The sequence below is a fragment of the Cygnus olor genome, chromosome 4, assembly GCF_009769625.2.
Source record: "Cygnus olor isolate bCygOlo1 chromosome 4, bCygOlo1.pri.v2, whole genome shotgun sequence".
NCBI lineage: Eukaryota > Metazoa > Chordata > Aves > Anseriformes > Anatidae > Cygnus > Cygnus olor.
Window position 1 is genome coordinate 17,443,825 of NC_049172.1, and position 17,796 is coordinate 17,461,620.

The 17,796-nt window shown below is 33.7% G+C and overlaps 1 protein-coding gene across 2 annotated transcripts in view; it reads left to right on the top strand.

The window, feature by feature from the left end:
* Positions 1 to 17,796, top strand: part of TUSC3 (tumor suppressor candidate 3) — a 120,191-nt gene that overhangs the window by 49,511 nt on the left and 52,884 nt on the right. For both annotated transcript variants that reach the window (XM_040555864.1, XM_040555862.1), the window contains exons 3-6: positions 1,952 to 2,069; positions 4,627 to 4,767; positions 5,438 to 5,578; positions 12,205 to 12,294. In XM_040555864.1, coding sequence (XP_040411798.1) covers positions 1,952 to 2,069; positions 4,627 to 4,767; positions 5,438 to 5,578; positions 12,205 to 12,294 — 490 coding nt within the window. The remainder of the gene's footprint in view (positions 1 to 1,951; positions 2,070 to 4,626; positions 4,768 to 5,437; positions 5,579 to 12,204; positions 12,295 to 17,796) is intronic.

Below are 17,796 nucleotides of genomic sequence, written 5' to 3' on the forward strand. Positions count from 1 at the left end.
TTTCTGAAACCTGTGTTCTACCTATTATATTAAATCAAAATAGCATAATTTAAAGATGAAGAGATGAATGGAGATCAAAGGGAACAAGAGGGTTTTGTCAAATAGTGGGGGCATAAGTGGAGTATCTGAACTTCCCAGAAATATTGTTTCATCACGAGAGAAAGGTAGACTAAGAAGAATGCTAGCATCAAGATGAAGTGATTTTATCTTGTTTTTATAATGAAAATGGTCCAACTTTAATATAGCAGGTTCAACAGAAGTGTTCTACAGATATTAGTTAAAATTTTATAGCATTCCTTTGATGTTGTCTGACTGCCCTCTTCAGGATGATGGTGAATACGTTAGTCTGCTTAATGTTAATATTTGATTCTTAAAAAAAAAAAAAAGCGTAATCCACTTTTTATAATTCCAAATTTTGTGTGTTGAATAAATGTTTTAAGGAGCAAGTTTTACTCAATCAAGTAATAAGAGTGAAAGTTGAGTTTTGTTGTGCTTCGTAAGATTCCTTTTTCAGGGAGAATAGATGATCAAATTTTATTTTAACTTTTTTTTTTCATGATAGATTTTTCTTGTATACAATATATTCCTAGATACAACACAACTCTGCTGGAGTTGTATGTAATATATCTCATGCCTAAGGCTGATCGCAGTTCTGAGGAAATGGGGTATTGTCTTACCACTCCTGTAGTTCTGTCTTCCTCCTCTTTGCTCTTAAAATACAATGTTTTTGTATGTGTTTAGTGCAGAGTTTCTCTTGCAGTCCCAGTTTTTAAATAATAGTAGTCTGCACCATCATATGCCTGGAAATTATTTTCTACAGCAAGAAAATAAAGAAAATCAAGAAAAGCTCCAGAATACATTTATGCTACTTTAGTATCAAACCACATGCAAATACAAGTGGCCAAATGGTGGAGCATTGGTTTGGAATCTACTGCAGATATGATTAATCAGTAATAGGGAAATAATTAGTGAAGGAACCTATGTAAAGCTGAAAGTATCACAAGGATCCTTTCCTTTTTTTTTCCCTTTTCTTTTTATTGAATTATTTGCTGATACGGATTTGTCCAGTGGAGGAACTTGTTTTATGGTTCTGTGCTTGTGTATTTGGAGCACTTCTCTCCTGATAAGGATCCCTCCCCTCCCCCCCTTTTTTTTCTCTCCTCTCAGGGCAGACATGGAAAGGCTTAAAATAAACTAAGCAACCAAAGCAAATCCAAAACAACCCTGAACGTACAGCCACAAGGAAAGCAAATAGGAGGCTTTCTTGCAAATACAAGTAGTAGCAATATGGCTTTCTAATGATGATAAAAAAAGATTATATAACCCTATATGTTGTGGAAAATTATCCTGTATTGCTTTTAAACCTTGTTTTATAGAAATAATCTTGAGCGTTTTTATGCTACTTACGAACCTCCTGTTAGCTTAGTTACTGTCACATCCTCAGTGTTTAGCAGTTCTTGGCATAGTGTGGGCAGACTTTTTCTATGGCTGTTTTTTTTATACAGAATACTACAGTCATGTTTCTTTGTGATTTTTCCACTACGTTCAGAATCCTCTATGTGCACTTGTCTTTGGCAAGTAAATCCTGTTACTATACTTGAAGGCCATGTAAGCATCTCCATACAGAGATCTGTTTGCAGATTTTGGTGATCCTCAGGAGGCCGCTCCTGAGGGTTTTGATTGTGTTTTCTGAAGCTTTTGATTATGAAGGAGATTACTCTTGTTAACATCTTCTGGGATCCCTCTGCTTTTAGTTTGACTTAACACATTTGTGATTTTGGAGAATGCAAGTGTGAAGCAGAGAGCTGTATAATGAGCTGAAGCTTTGTTTATTAATTGATAATATGGGTGTTGAGAGTGAAATTTTAAGTGTAATTCAGCTAACCACTGCAGTTGGCTAGGGCATCTTTGTTGCCAGTGAATGCCACACGGATATATGTTTTTCTTTTAGGCAAGCTAACGAAGAATATCAAGTGCTGGCTAATTCATGGCGCTATTCATCTGCTTTTTCAAACAAGCTGTTTTTCACAATAGTGGATTATGATGAAGGGGCAGATGTCTTTCAACAGGTAAATGCTGGATATTATAAAACATTCTTAATTTTTTATAATACATGTTTATTTGATAAATGACAGCAGAAAAGTGTTCTCTCTGTAGATACGTATGTCTATATGCATTTCATGTATAAACTTTCTTGTTACAAATACCAGATGCTGGAATTTCTATAACATTAACAAGGAAGAATTGTACAAGTAGCCATTTCAAGCATTTGCTAAACGTAGTTCATAGTATTTCTTTATAGATGATCTTATATATATGTAAAATTTCATCAACCCATTATTAGTGTTGTTTTCTGGAATGAAATGCAGTGTAAATAACATTTGCATTTAAAGATTTCCTTTATCTTTAGGAAAAATGGTCTTTAGTTAAAAGCCTTTTAGTTGACTGGGTTGAAGAAAATATTCTTCAGCTTTAGTACTCTTAGTATTAGTCTGGAAGTTCTTCAGGGTAAAGAGAGGAGACTTTTAGATTTTAGATTTTATATGCTCGCTATGAAGAGTGAGGAATCAATTACTGGAAAATAGTCTTAAATTGAATAGTCAAGACAAAAAGTATCCCTGGAAAATTCATGCTAAATAAAACCATGCTTTTTTCTCTTTGATATTTTTCTACTGATTTAAGCTAAAAATAGAGATTAAGAGTAACAAGTTTTGAAGTTCTCTATATTTTTAATCACCTTTTGGTGAAATATGAGCTAGACATTTTCCCTGAAAATTTTACATATTTAATTTTCAAATATTTAATATTTTGATAGTTTACTGTGTCTTGTAAATATTTTGGCTTTCATCAGACATCTTAGAATGTGTTGTGTAAAAATATGTTTATTAATGGGTAAGATTTTGATTTTAAAACTTTCAACCTTTAAAAATTTATCTTACGTTATCCTTTATGGTTGCACTAATATAAAATACATTGTTTGATCTTGCCTTAAGCCATCAATACATATTAGAGTAGTACAGTCCAATTTATTATTTGCGTAAAAGGGCACATGTTCAGTTTATTTCAGATGATGCACATTTAAAGTCATGTAAACATACCAAATTAAATAAAATGTGTAAGTTTTTTGGCTGTCTATGAGAAATACTGTGATAAGCATAAGGGACCTGAATGACTGATGATTATGTTAAGGTGGATTTTTGGAGTAGTTCTGACCTTGTCCTTATGTTTGCAAACCAGTAATGTAATGCTGATGCCAGAGGGAAAAAGAAAAAAAAAAGTCTGGATTTCCAGCTTTTATAATGTTTGTAGAGAAATGATAAAGCTGCAGACCAACTGCCCTTTAATCTCCATACAATGTCAGAAGGCTTCTGTATCTGAGGTTTCTGAATCTTACAAAATACTGTTAAACTATTTCGCAAAATTTCTCTTAGCCTTTCTGAGAATACTTTTATTTACAAATAGGTTCACTAAGGAAGTGAGCTGATTTTTGCTTAGTTGGAAAATATTTTAATAGCTGGTAATTTCTAATGATAAATTGAGTTCTGTACTTGATTACATAATAAGTTTTGGTAATGTGATAAAACTCATTTTGCAGGAATGAAAGAAGGTTACTCTGTGTTTGCTGTTCAAAGATCTCCATATTGCATCATATTTAAATATTTTCCCTGGTTTTGTTTACGTTAATTTTCATGTTTTTCAAGTGGTTTATTACATCTTTTCTGAGATGGACTGAATATGGAGGAATCTTATATAGAATAATTATAATATATACCTATAGCAATATATACCTGTATAATAATATATACCTATAGCAATATATAACTATAGCAAAGCTGAAGTCAAAATTTAAACAAAGTGGCAAATATAAATCTGTTTGTTTATCATCTATGAGTTTTTTTTACCCTGTACAAAATATAGCTGAGAGGACTTACAAAGAGGCATACTCTCACTTTTTATTTCTTTTAATTATGAAAGATTTTAAATCAATTGAATTATATTTAAACAAACTTCCCAGATTGATACAGTGTGAATAGTTCCAAAGGCATCGACATGTGGATTAATATTCACCCGATTCCCAGAGCAAGTTATGTCATCGTAGCTAGTTATCTAGGTTTCCTGGGATTCAAAAAGGACTAAGCACTAGTGGAGTAGTCTGTCTTGAAACCAGTGAAGATGAATAGGTTAGTCTAGGTAACTTTGGACTGGTGAGAGCTAAGCAAGAGAAACAATGTCAAGCTATAAGCTTTTATTTTCCCCTGAATTTTAGCCTAATATGCTTTAATAGATTGGAGGGAGGTGGGCTGTCTGTTTTTACTAATTACTGGGAAGTTCTTACAGTGTGTGGGAACTATAAAGCATAAGATACTCTTAGTCAGAAAAGCTTGCAGGTGAAATACTCTGAATAATTAAACATCCAAAAGAATCTACCAGAAGAAAATAGCAAGGAATACTTTGAGCACTCTTTTACTAGGACTGTACAAGATGTATAAAAAAGAGTAACACATTATGCAGGAAGGCAAATAATATTTTTCGTATTGAATATGCTTATGTTGTCTGATACATAACAGGTAAACATTTTAACGTATGGGGTTACTAATTTTTTTGCTATTTTTCCTGGTTTTCTAGCTGAATATGAACTCTGCTCCGACTTTCATGCATTTTCCTCCAAAAGGTAAGCCCAAGAGAGCTGACACATTTGACCTGCAGAGAATCGGATTTGCAGCTGAACAGCTAGCTAAATGGATAGCTGACAGAACAGATGTTCATGTAAGTATTCAGACAATTTTAAAAGTTAGAGCCAAATGTACCTTTGTAGTCTGAGACAGGCAGATGACAAATGCTGTCCCTACTTAATGCCTGTTTTTCCATTAAAACATAGGCTCTTGAATGCATATTTTTAAAGAAACAAAACCAAAATAAATATTCATGATAGTTGTGGTAACTTCTACAGTTTGCAGATTATATTTTATTCTTGCTTTGTTAAATTACGTGTAGTTTTTTCTAGATGAAAAGTAGTAGTGATATTGTGATAATTAGTTTTGAATGAGTAATACATGCTTGCAATACTACATACAAAACAAATGGATCCAAAAGTAGTTGCTCCTAATTCAGAAACAACATGCATATCTGTTGAAAATACATACATTTTTTTGAGTTGAACAGTTTAATTTTCTTATAGAAGAGATAATGGAATATTCTGTATTGAAATTTTCAGATCAGTAGCGTATTATCGGTTTAAAATGGTCCCTAAAGCTTTTTTCATGCAATCTATTTATTAAAGCAAGTACTATGTTTTTCTTATTTATGGATACATTCAGTGATTAGTCTGTGTCAAAACCAGATTTCAGATGCTTCTTATGCTCCTTGTTTGTTTATATGGAAATTGATCTGTAGGTATGTATTTATTTCTGATCTATATTTGCATTTATTTTTCCAGATTAGAGTGTTCAGGCCTCCTAACTATTCTGGTACAATCGCACTTGCTCTTCTGGTATCTCTTGTTGGTGGCTTGTTATATCTGAGAAGAAATAATTTAGAATTCATCTACAACAAAACTGGCTGGGCCATGGCAGCTCTGGTATGCGGATTTTCCATACTAACATGCTTTGCATTAGTTCCCTATCTTAGCGTATGTGTCTTTGTTACTTGCGTAGTAAAGTAAAAACCAAAGGCCATAAATGATGAATTAAGTTTGAATGTGCTTAACAGTGTATTGCAGTATGTTTGTTTATACCACAGTCTTCAAACATCTGAGAAGATTCATGGAAAAACACTGTCTGTGCTGCATAGTCAGCTATCTTAGTTTTAGATAGCATGTAAGTATGATAGATGACAGCTAAGGTTTATCAACAAGTACTCATTAATTTAATTTCTGCTGTCATTGTGACTGACAGAAGAATTAAATCTGAGAAGTCACATTAAGACTTAATTTTGGGGGGACGTGCTCCGGAACCATGATTCAGGAGCCTGGTTATCAGCATTAGAGTAGCATCAAGTCAATCCAACATTTTACAGCTTAATAGAATTCCTTCCTTCTATGCTAGCAATGAGAACAGTACTTTTTAAAAATTTGTTCGTGTAATCTGTACAAGATAAGTCAAGCTTTTCTTCTCTTTCCATGTAAATGGGTTATTTGTTCACTCAATCATTTTAAAGACTTTTTTTCAACTTGCTTCTATCTGAATTAATTTTTCTTGAATGCATATGGCCAGGATTGCAGATGGAATATGAGTTTACTTGTGCCAGTGGCGTTTGCATTTTAGCTCTGCTAGAAGCAGGTTACTGGTACAAAACAAAATTGTTTTTGCCTTTTCAAAGCCATGTCATATTGGTGGTCAGTTTTGCTCTGATTCAACAAGGCAAAGAGATACTTACCTTCTTGTGACCCTTATAGCTGATGGGCTCACTGGCAGCATTTATTACATCAATTCAAGGATGAAGTTACCTAGTACCTGTTGTTCAGAAGTCAAAGAATGAAGTCCAAGATTTCAAATAAACCACCTGAAGGACTAGATTTCAAGTAGAATGTTTTCTTTCAATTTAGAGAGCTGTGGGCAGAATGTGTTCTTTGTTCCAGTATATCACTTGGAGTATCCTGAGCTCTAACACAGAATTCTGACAGCTCTCCTTCAAAGTAAGGCTGTCAAATTTAATTCCGTATATTTGTGTAGAATACTAGTATTTTCCAATGAAAAAGTTTTATCATTTTGAAAGTGAAGTGTTGGGTTGTGAATCCTTGAAAAGTGTGAGCTGAGAGTAGGGAGAGGAACCAGAGAGTAAAAAGGGGTGGATACCTGTGATTTCTAACAAAAAACAGAGAAGTGGTTTGTAGCATTTCTTTTACTATTCAGACTTACACAGGTCCAAAGTGTACAAAATGAGAACTGATTCTATGTGGTGTTGACCACCAGTTATTCCTGCAGTGCATGTGTATGCGTGTTTTTATGCCCAATTTGGGGCTTTCTGGGAGTAGACCAATTGAAAACCTGGGCTGAGTTCGGGGGTCAGGACTGGTGTCCTGACATACTCAGAAGTCAACTGGACAATGCCCTGAACTGTAACAGGTGTAAGATGACCTGTGGAGGTCCCTTGCAACAGTAATTGCCCTATAGCTATATGAGGCTGTGCTCTACTGCCACTTTTATAACAGTGTCATTTGGATGTATGCTTCTGAATAATACCACAGAATTTAGGCTTATAATATAATATTCCAGTTTAATTATTTATAGTAAAAAGGTAAATAATCTCATAGTTACTTGGGAGTATACACTTTGGCCGAAATGCAGTAAAAGTAATACAGTCAAATTTCTAGGACTGAATTAGGTGGTGTTAAACCTTTTTTTTTTATTTCCTGTCTGATTTCCTACATCATTTTAGCTTAATTGAAAGAAAAACAAAACCTCTGTAATTCTCTCTAGGAAAGGTAGTAGAGAAATTATCTCAAAAGATGATGGTAAATGACCCAAAAGAAAAAGTAACCTTTATCACCAATAGTGACTGCCTTTTAATGCAGGTATCAAACCACTTTATACTAAATCTGTCAGATTTTTGTTAGCACCATTTTAAAGAGGCCATGTATTGTGTACCCTGGGGCTGTAGTTGAAGGCATGAGCGTACTCTAACTTTGTGTATAATCAAAATTGTTTTTTTTTCTTCTCATGTTTCATTCTGCTAGATGGCCGGCATTCGTTAACCTAATGGAAAATAGCATTTTACATTTCAATTTAATCATAGATCTCCTGAAATTCAGTAATTGAAAACTAAGGATTCCGTATCATTGCAAATAGACAGGTCTATTTTTCGTTTTCATTGTTTTAAAGAGTTCTTTGGTTTGTTGTTTTGAAGAGCTTTTATACTCCCAAAGGTTGGATACCTATTTTTTTATTTAAAAAAAAAAAAGACAGTGCCTCTCTGTTCCTAAAAATTAGAAAATATTCTCTGCATAAAGTGCCTTTGCTGTTTTTACTAGAAGGAGGAAAATGGATCCTAGAAGACTGGATTTTAATTTGGTATGAACATCAACTGAAAAAAAAAAACAAAAACATACCTCAAATAATATTTCCAGGCATGTTTTAGGAAAATATTTTGGAATGCCATTTTTAATAACCCGTCTAATAGTTTTGAATAGGCACAGAATCAAGAGAACTGTCATACGTTGATTCCAATGCCAGTTAACACAAAACTGTTGAATTAGTTTTGTCCTCAATATTAGATTGAGCAATAGCAGTGTGATAAGCTGTTTCATCCTCTCATGGAAGCACTGCAAACTCTGGTAGTATCTTGTATGCCTTAGGCATTTTTACTTGCAGCATTACCCAGAAGACTTCTGGAAATGCAAACTGTGGTGGTTGAGTCACTGTACCTAGTACTCAAAAGATATCTTTTGAGATCACACTCAAAATTTATCCCCTAGATTGTTTTAGACTTTAATTTAAATCCTACTGTTCATCTATGGATATTTTCCCCTCTCACATACTAATACAAAGATGAGGAAGGACTTCAGTCCTAAAATATTTGCAGACTCCTGTCCTTTTATACTGATAACAAGAAGCAATTCAGATTCTTGTCAAGACTCTTCATTTCTTAAGCAGAGAATAAAAGGTCAAATAGTGTAAGGCTGAGCAAATTTCTAACATTTTACATAAGCAATTGCTACATTTCAGACAACAGTTTCTCTAGAGCTGAGAAAATATTTGTTCAGATGGCTAGAATGTGGACAACATGGGGCTTCTTAAAATAGTTTCTTTGCTAGGTTGCCAACATGCCTTTCTGCATGTAATTTTCAGTTTTTCAGTGTACATTTCAATATTGCCTGTATACCTATGGAATCTGGGAGGGCAAAGTCTGTTTTCAGATTCCAAGGCAGCTGCCTAGGAGCTGTTCCTATTCTTCCTAGTCAGGAGTGTGAAAGGAAGGGGTTGTGAGTATATGAGAGGACTGTCTTTGGTAAGGGGTGAGTGGTTCTCTTCTTTGTAGAAGTGCTGAATTAGAGACTCTGCTTTGCCTGGGTAAGTGAAAAAAAAAAAATCCTTTAAGTGCTCACAGAAAAGTGCCTCGCTCGAATCTTCTTTCTCTACTTGTCATCCTTTGTACTTTGGCAAGGTCCAAGAAAACTGAAAACAATTTCTCTGCATATGAATTGTTCCATTGTAATCAATACCATATAAAACCTTAAAGTAAATATGAAGTCATTAATCACATGTGGCAAGTTGCTCATTTGTAAAAATGAATTTGTAAAAGTTTTATCCTGAGGAACATTGATTCATAGCAATGAAACAACCAGGTGTTTTGGAAATTTTGGATCCCAAAGCATGGGATCACATGGAGACTAAAGGGTTTGGAATGGTAAGCATTGGGTATCAGTGTGTCTATGACGCATGTGTCAGCTCTACAAATAATGAGGTATATTTCAAGTATATTTTACAAACATTAAAAGTCTGTAGATTACAATAATGAATATAACAGATCAATATGTCATTGATAGTAATAGGAGAACATGGAACGGAGCTTGAATGTCAACTACTACCTGCTTCCCTAAGGGATAAGATGGAAATGCTATATTCTTGGGGTACTTAAAATAGATTAAGAGTTTCGTCCTACTATTGTATCCTACCTTTTTTTGTTAGATATTAGCATGTTGTGAGGTCATGTATCCATACTAGCTAGCATTAGAGAACTTAAGCAATTTGAAAGAATTACCAGTTAAAAGTACATCACTAATGTAAACTGAGGTTGCTTTTTTTTATCTTTACATATGGAAACAGACTTGCCCCTATAGAGCATAAATTAAATATATAAATTTAAGAATGCGGAAAATCACAATTTTAATAGAAGACTCACTTTCAGAGCCACCAATATTTGTGCACTACATGCACCTCTTCTCTTTTGATGTTTTACATTTCAGCTGACTTTTGCCCTTTCACATCTCTTTCACCTCACCTTTATTACCCTCATCTCAGTTTCTACACTTTTGTTATCTTCACATAAGCTATCAGCTCTGTGATTCGTCACCAAAATTGCAGTATAAATTTCTCAGCTAAAATTATCTGCAAGGTATAGAAATAATGGTCTCCTTTTTTTCAGTAACGGAAGCACATACTCTCTTCACTTCATTGCATATTATTAATTAAAACATAACCCATTTGCTAATAATCACTACCAATATGCTTTCATCTGCCATATTAATTACAATACTGTTACACTCCAAATCCTGTTATGGACAAAATGAAACACACTTTATATTTAGAGCCAAGAATCTGTTCTTAGTGTAATTGAAATCTTAACAGTATAATTAAAGTATTATTGTTTAACCAGATATCATTATTACAGGGCGGAATTTTTTTTCGTTACTTTCTTTCTGTTACAAGGGCAAAAAACGTCAACAGTAACAACACAAAATTATGCACAAACTATTATCTTTCCGTCTTTCTGAGTGTCATGGTTATTCTTCCACTGATTCTCTCTGGATCTTAAGATCCTTGGCTTTGATCTGGGGAAAGGGTGTGCTGCTATGGTGAGTTCAGTGTTTCACATTCTTTGCTGGAAGTAGGATGTTTTTCTTCCTCCTCACCCTAGAGCTCAATTGGGGCTACTTTTACACATTGTCCTTTTTTTTTCTACCGGCCAACAACTACACCTTGCGTAAAAAAATGATAAATTGGTGTTTATCTGTTTTATTTGTTACCCCTAAAACTGGTTTTGACCAGCTCCCTTGCCTTTGTTTCTTTAATTCAGCATTGGTACAGTATTTATGGACTTGTGATCTCTAGTGTGATCGTGTGCCCCCGTCTTATCATTCCATACTGGTACAGTGTATCTTGTGTTACTGCTTTTGATATCGCTGGTTACACTGCATCACTATGCTGATCATAACTAATTCATCCTAAATGGAATGGAGAGGGAAAAAATGGTTATGCCCTACAGAGATGAGCAAAAGTAGTGTAAACTAAGCATAGTCATCTGGTCTTTGAAAAAATGGCCGTTTCAGCTTATCAGGTTAAAACTCTAGAAAAGCCAGATAAGTTTATATAAAGTCTGTCAAGATTCAGTCCTAAGGCCTCCCAAAGCTGGTTCAAAGTATATTGCTAGAGGTGTCCATTCTGGATTTACTGTGCTACAGAGTACACTAGCTTAAATTTATTTCACAAATACATTATTAAATATTCTTTAAAGAAAAGCTGAAGAACTCCTCGCTAGTTTTCTTTAGTAAAGAGAAGTTAGTCATCTCTGGTTTAGCTAATCGTCCCGGTTTAAAAAAAATATATAAAAAAAAATACACACTCATGAACCATCTGCTTAAATTGCTATGGCTATACTTTTGCTAGTGGGAATATACATTTACAATAAAAATAAGCATATATATAGAAGCTGTACCTAGTTTATATCAGAGTCTTTTAAAGATTATTTGCACTATTAAATCAGAAAACATTTAGATGATCCAAGTTCAGCATTACTGTTTTTCTCATTTGGCTGTTAAAGCATATTTTAATTTCCTCTTTAAGAGAGCCACAACTACTGCTGTGACTGATTTTTGCCATTTAGGTTCTGTAGTATGACCTTCTGCAAGAAGTAATGTCCATTTTTTCCAGTTTTCATAGATTCCTATCCTAACTCCACACCTTTCCAGAGGGAATATTACTTTTCTATCAACTCAGCCATTGTCCTTTGTCATGGCTAAAAAGGATCACAGTCACATAGGACACAAAGTAAGCATTTCATAAATGAGAAAGACATTTGGATAGTTGAATTTTTTTGGTGTTTTTTTAATAATTTCATATACCTGAAAGTAAACAGCTAAGCTAAACGTTCATATTAGAGGCAGAAATAACATCATGAAAGCTTGTAGAACTCTCAAATGACAGTTTTCAGAATATTTGTAGTGAGTGCTTTCTACTATCATGAGTGTTTTCTGCCATGCAGATTTGTAAATGTGGCAATTCCAAGTGCACATAAAGAGAGGACTATTTGAAGAGAGATTTTGAAAATTTCTGTCTTGAGCTAACTCATTTTCTAACAGAAGTCATTAAGAATTTTATGAGAGCAGCACATCTGAAAACCCTATCCTAAACATCAAATAAAAGTAGATACTGTATCTGGTTAGGTAAACAATTATGTACCTAAAATAAACATCACTAGCAGAGTGTCTTTTTATTCAATTCTTCTGGGTTAAAAAACAAGTATATTGTTGTTTTTCTATTTTTCTAGTGTGTTGTATTTGCTATGACATCTGGTCAGATGTGGAATCACATCCGTGGACCCCCATATGCTCATAAAAATCCTCAGAACGGACAAGTGGTGAGTTAATTCTTTTAAATTTTATTTTGAGGGTAGATATTTCCTACAGTGAATCTGTAATTGCAGATATTTGCACTGGACTGTTCTCTTAAGTCTCAAATTAGAAGCAGAGTCCGTTACAGAATTTTTGGTGTTTAGAAAGTTCCACCACTTTTGATTTGGGCAGTGAAATGAGTGCCTATGTTTTTCAAAATTCTAATTAGGCTCCCAGCTGCAGTGAATGTGCTATAAAATACTCCATGCCACACAATTTCCACTGCTCAAATGCGTTCTGGCTTTTTAGAAGCATGATCCCTCTCAATGTGAAAAACAAGCTTTTGTTTTTTTTTCATTTACGCGAACCTTTGAGATATGTAACCTCTTCCTGTAACCTCTTCATGTTCAGCATTTTGTTTAGAAAAGATGGCAAATGTTTTAATGTTTCTTACCATTTTCCATCATACCTGTCACACACTTCCACTGAACTTTCTGAACCTTACATAATGCTTTTTCCTGTTTTTCTTTACTTCTTGAATTTAAGGTCTTTATCAGCTTCTTAGAAAGTTACCATTAATTCAGTACTGCCAAAATTGCTGTTATATGCTGCTGTTGGTGTCTTTGAAGGAATTCTTATCCTTGCTCCTTCCTGCTCGCAAATTAGTAAACGTTCATCAGAGTTCACAAGGAGAAATTCTCTTTACCTACAGGGAAGGTAAAGAGGACCTTGGCTAATTTCTACTACTCTTCCATATTTACCACTTTTCAAAGAAGTTGTTAGGATGGAATCTGTGAAATTTACAGTTGCAGACAGGAAGTTTTTCCATACTTTGTGGCATATTGAGCCATGTTCAGCTTCGACCATTGCTAGTTAAAAGAGACTGGCGTAGGACTTAAAGAATAAATTTTCTTCAAAGATCCCTTTGTATCTTAATTGGGATAGAAAAAATGATGGTTTGAATTTGATTACCAATCTGCTTTGTATTTGGAATGTAACACCATACTGAGATCATAAAGTGACATGATTCTATCTGTCAACCTTGTTATGCAGAAGTAGAGCTGGTAATGTAATAAATAATCTTCGTAAAACACTGTGTTTAGAAAAATTTAGCTTTTCATTACTGCCTTGCAGTATTAAATTTATGAAGCTTCCCTATGGAGCAACGGAAAGAAGAAATACTGCACAGAAAAAGCACCATTCCTGATTAATTAGTTTTATACCTTAGCCAGGTTTATACACACCATCCTTTTTAAAGACCTGTTTTCATTAAATCATTTAAAAGTAACCCTTTAGTTGTTCCTCAGCTTGTGCCATCTTGTCTCTCAGTTTTCGGAGTGTCAACTCAGATTCTGAATGTCTGAAAAGCTACTAGTTAGGGAGGATAAATATGAACAACTAAATAATGAAGGTAATCATTAGGCTGGCCTTAAATTCTAATTACTAATCTGCTATATAAGTCAATACATTTCTGTTTTTACTCCACTACATGACTTCAGGTAAGTTATTTTGTTTCTCTAATTCCCCCGTCTTTAATTTGTTCATGTGTCAGTGCTCCCATGTGTCAGATACCTACCATGGAGCTGTCTGTGTCATTAAGTAAAAAGTCAGATTCTAAGAATTTAAAAAGGTACAGATATTGATTCACCAAGTTCCTAATTTAAAATAGCACTGACCAATACAGTTGTAACTTAAAGCTCTGATTTTTACCAGTGCTAGAAGCTTAGTAAGTGTTCTGTAAACCTTGACTTATTTTACATTTCTGATTTTTAAAGAACTTTATTGAACATTTTCCTGTTTCATTTTTCTAGCACTAACCTATGTTCTTTTTCTAGCACTTAGCTGAATTTGATGTCATAAAACTAATTATCTGAGAATTCTGTAAGATTTATTTAGCCATGATAACTGTAACAGTGTTCCGCAGTAAGTTAGCAAGTACTATCTTTATATCTGGATGATGTTTAACTCTTCATTTTATTTCCAATGTCCAGGACTTAGTACCAATTCCAAATTTACATGCCAATTTTGCACAAGGATTTCAAGTACATTATACTCACAAACTCTGTTCAACAATCTTAACATGTAAACTCTTTTCAATAGAAGGCATAGAATAGCTCACCAAGCTTAGTTGTGTTATTGTCAGGTTCAAACTTAGCTTTTTTTTCATTTCAGGTGTTAGTAGTTAGGTTCTGTAGTGCAGGGCCTGATATGCCTCCGGTCTTTGAAAGGGATAATAATTCTGTCTTCATAAATTGTTCCTTGCCTCAGATATCTCCTATTATTTGCTTTGTTCTTGTCATAATTTTGGATGACACTTCATTTCTCTTGCTTAAATTCCTATTTTTTCAAAAGATGAAAAGACATTTGTTTGTTTTGCTTAAACAAGACTACTTATTAGTGCCAGTATCTTTTAGAAGTAACATACCATTTCTTGGCATTTTTGGCTTGTGCACAGCATTTACGATTCCTTGCTTGATTACCTAAATTACTTTAATTCTATGATTGTATTCTTTGAATGAAGCTTTTAAACCAAATTTCTCTAATTCTGGGCAGAAGTTGATACGCTGTGTTACTGAGGTGGTTGTTGTTGCTTCCTTTATTCCTTATTGCCTTCAGGTAATTTCAGTTTTTGGGTCCACATGAAAGTGGCAGCAGTATTATCTTTCAGTTCTGTTTTAAGTTGATGAAACTAGTCATGCCAGTCTTTTATCTTGATGTCTTTTTAATTGTTGTATTTTTGGAGTTCTTCATCTTTTGCTTAGTAATTTCATTATGATTAGACACTTACTAACTAAATTCAGAGTGAAAGCTAAACATCCCATTGATTATATATAAAGTCTTGAGAGAGTACTGAATTTTATCAGTGGTAGAGCTGGTGGTGAGACAAGTGGAGGGATGGTGAATACAGCGAAATAGCCTCCTGCTGAGGTAGTTCTATTGACATTTAATTCACTTAACAGCAAAGAATTCTTAAATTTTCATCAGCTTTTACTCAAATGGGTACTAAGAAAATCAAATGGCTAGGAAAATATGTATATCTATCCTGATAGATCAGCAACTTTTTTAATATTTGGATGCAAATTCTACAATTTTCATTGTGCAGTATGCTCAGGACTGCATCTTTAAAACAGTTGAAAGTTTACTATGAAGGAACACAAGATAAAGGACAAGCTTGACCTAAAATACTGAATGAAATTATTTTTCAAAGCTCATCATTTTCTTTTGTTTTGTGAGAAGTGATTAGAAGTTGGAAAAACTTTCTTGTGAAGGGGGGGGAAATACATTTTTATTTAGTATATTTATTTGTTAATTTGAAAATCTTAACCATTTTCAGATGTTTTCCCTACATAAGCAGATGCATTGTGAAATGGATAATGGTTTTATTTGCTACTATATTAATTCAATTCTCTTTTACATGTCTTATATTATGGAAGCTTGTTAAAATTGTTCAAGCATAAAAAAGTTATGTCATTAGGAAGCAATTTTTACCCATTTAGTACGTCTTTCAAATATCACCTTTCAATATCAGATCAGTTATAAATGTTTGTTCAGTTACTGAGCTGTTTATTCAGCTTGTTTTACTCCTACTTGCCTTTTAACAGTTTAAAAACCACTGATCTTTATTCAGGAACACTATTTAAAATCTCTCTTTTCAAATAGTCTCTCTGGCAGGGTAATCTGGTAATCTGTCTGTTTCCGAAGTTAAATGAAAAATGGGTTTGACTGCTCTGATTCATTTTTCCATTTGTCCATGTAAAGTTAAGGTGCTCTGTGAAAATTTATGCTTAGACTATCAAGAAACTTAATTCACATTAATCCTCTATAGCTAAGCAGGATAAAACTTTCATGTGAGTACTGAACTGTTTTAGAAATATCCCATATCAGGAAATCGGAGCAAATACATTGTCTTTTTGCCTTCAACCTATCTAGAAATATGTTTGAATTCAGATTGTATTTGAAATGCCTGACTTTTTTGAAAGTGGCCAGACTGCTTAGTTGCAGATTCAATATATAAAAAAGTCAATTTGCTGTATGATGTATTATAATGTATTTGTCTTGCTTTTAAATTAAGAAAAAAAAAGTTCATACTGGTTGTTGTATCAGTGTCAAACGTAAGATATCCAGATTGATCTCACTTGCCCCCCCAGTGATGTTTTGATGCATCTGTCAACAATAATCACAAACATTGTACTGTTGAAAGTACTTAATTTTTATTGGAATAACCAATTATTTACATTATTTACATTAATATACTTGGTAGAAGTGAGAAGTAGATTATATTATGAGTGTACTTAATGAAAAGGCTTTTCTGTGATCATCAAAACTGTGAGTTTACTTAGAAGCTGCAACTAGTAAAGGATTTATCAAGCCTGTGATTTAAACTTCTATCTTGATTTAGTCAAAAAAACAATTGGCAGCGTAAGGAGTTGGTTGAACTAATGTAAAACAAATAATCTTATTAAATAATTCTATTAGCAGATTAACACATTAGTTAATGTTATTAATTAATTAGTTATAATTAATAGTATAATATAGTTAGTTAATAGTATAATATAATTAGTTAACTCATTTGTTAAATTAGTGTTGGGAAAACTATTAACCTGTATAAGGCATCTGTTCTAATGCTTGAGATTGCAAGGCAAGTCATAGCTGACATTTCAGTAACTTTCTGTATAACAAATGTTTCTACCATGATATCAGAAAAGGGAACTCTCACCCAATATTTTGTAGCCATTTTTATTATGGGAAGAAAAGGAGGTGAGACAGAGTTTTTTGGATGAAAGAGAAGAACCTCTAAATTACTAAATTTATCAATTTTTGAAGCATATATGCTATAAAAGTTTAGAGAATATCATTTTATTGCAGTACTGTATTCTTGGCTCAGTAAAGATGGAACACATTCCCACCAAATAAAAGCAGATTTTGGGCAGGTAAGCAGGCAGCAAGTAGTCTGTCGTGATAAAATCCAATTTAAAAAAAAAAAAAGCCAGATTTTAATTGCTACTTGTAACAAAAGAAATCCAATTTTAATAGATCAGTACCACTTTAAAATAACAAACACTCCTTCTCCCTATGCTTCTGTCCCCCCCCAACTTTCCTCCCCACACACGTATTTTGACTGTGTGTGAATGGGCTTCTTAGACTAAATTCAGTTTCATTTGGAAAAAGAAACATATTATACAGAATAGCTCTTCTTATATCAGAAGTCAGAAAAACCTCAGCTGTGTGAAGTTGTGAAGTATCTGAAGATAGGAAGACAGAATGATAATGAAATACAGAAAAGCTATGTTTTCTTAAAAACACACACACAAGAAAAAAACAGAATGATGCAAGGAAAAGCATGTTTGTGTTTTGCTGTTGCTTGCAGGGACAAGAGCAGTTTTGGTAAATCAAGGTTGAGTGTCAAGTAGGAATCTATTTTTTCTCCTTGGACTTCACTGGTTGTGTATATGTTTAAAGGCCTTCTCTAGCTGAATAATTTTGATTGAAGCATACCTCTGAAGAGCATGTAGGCCAGCTCAAAGCTG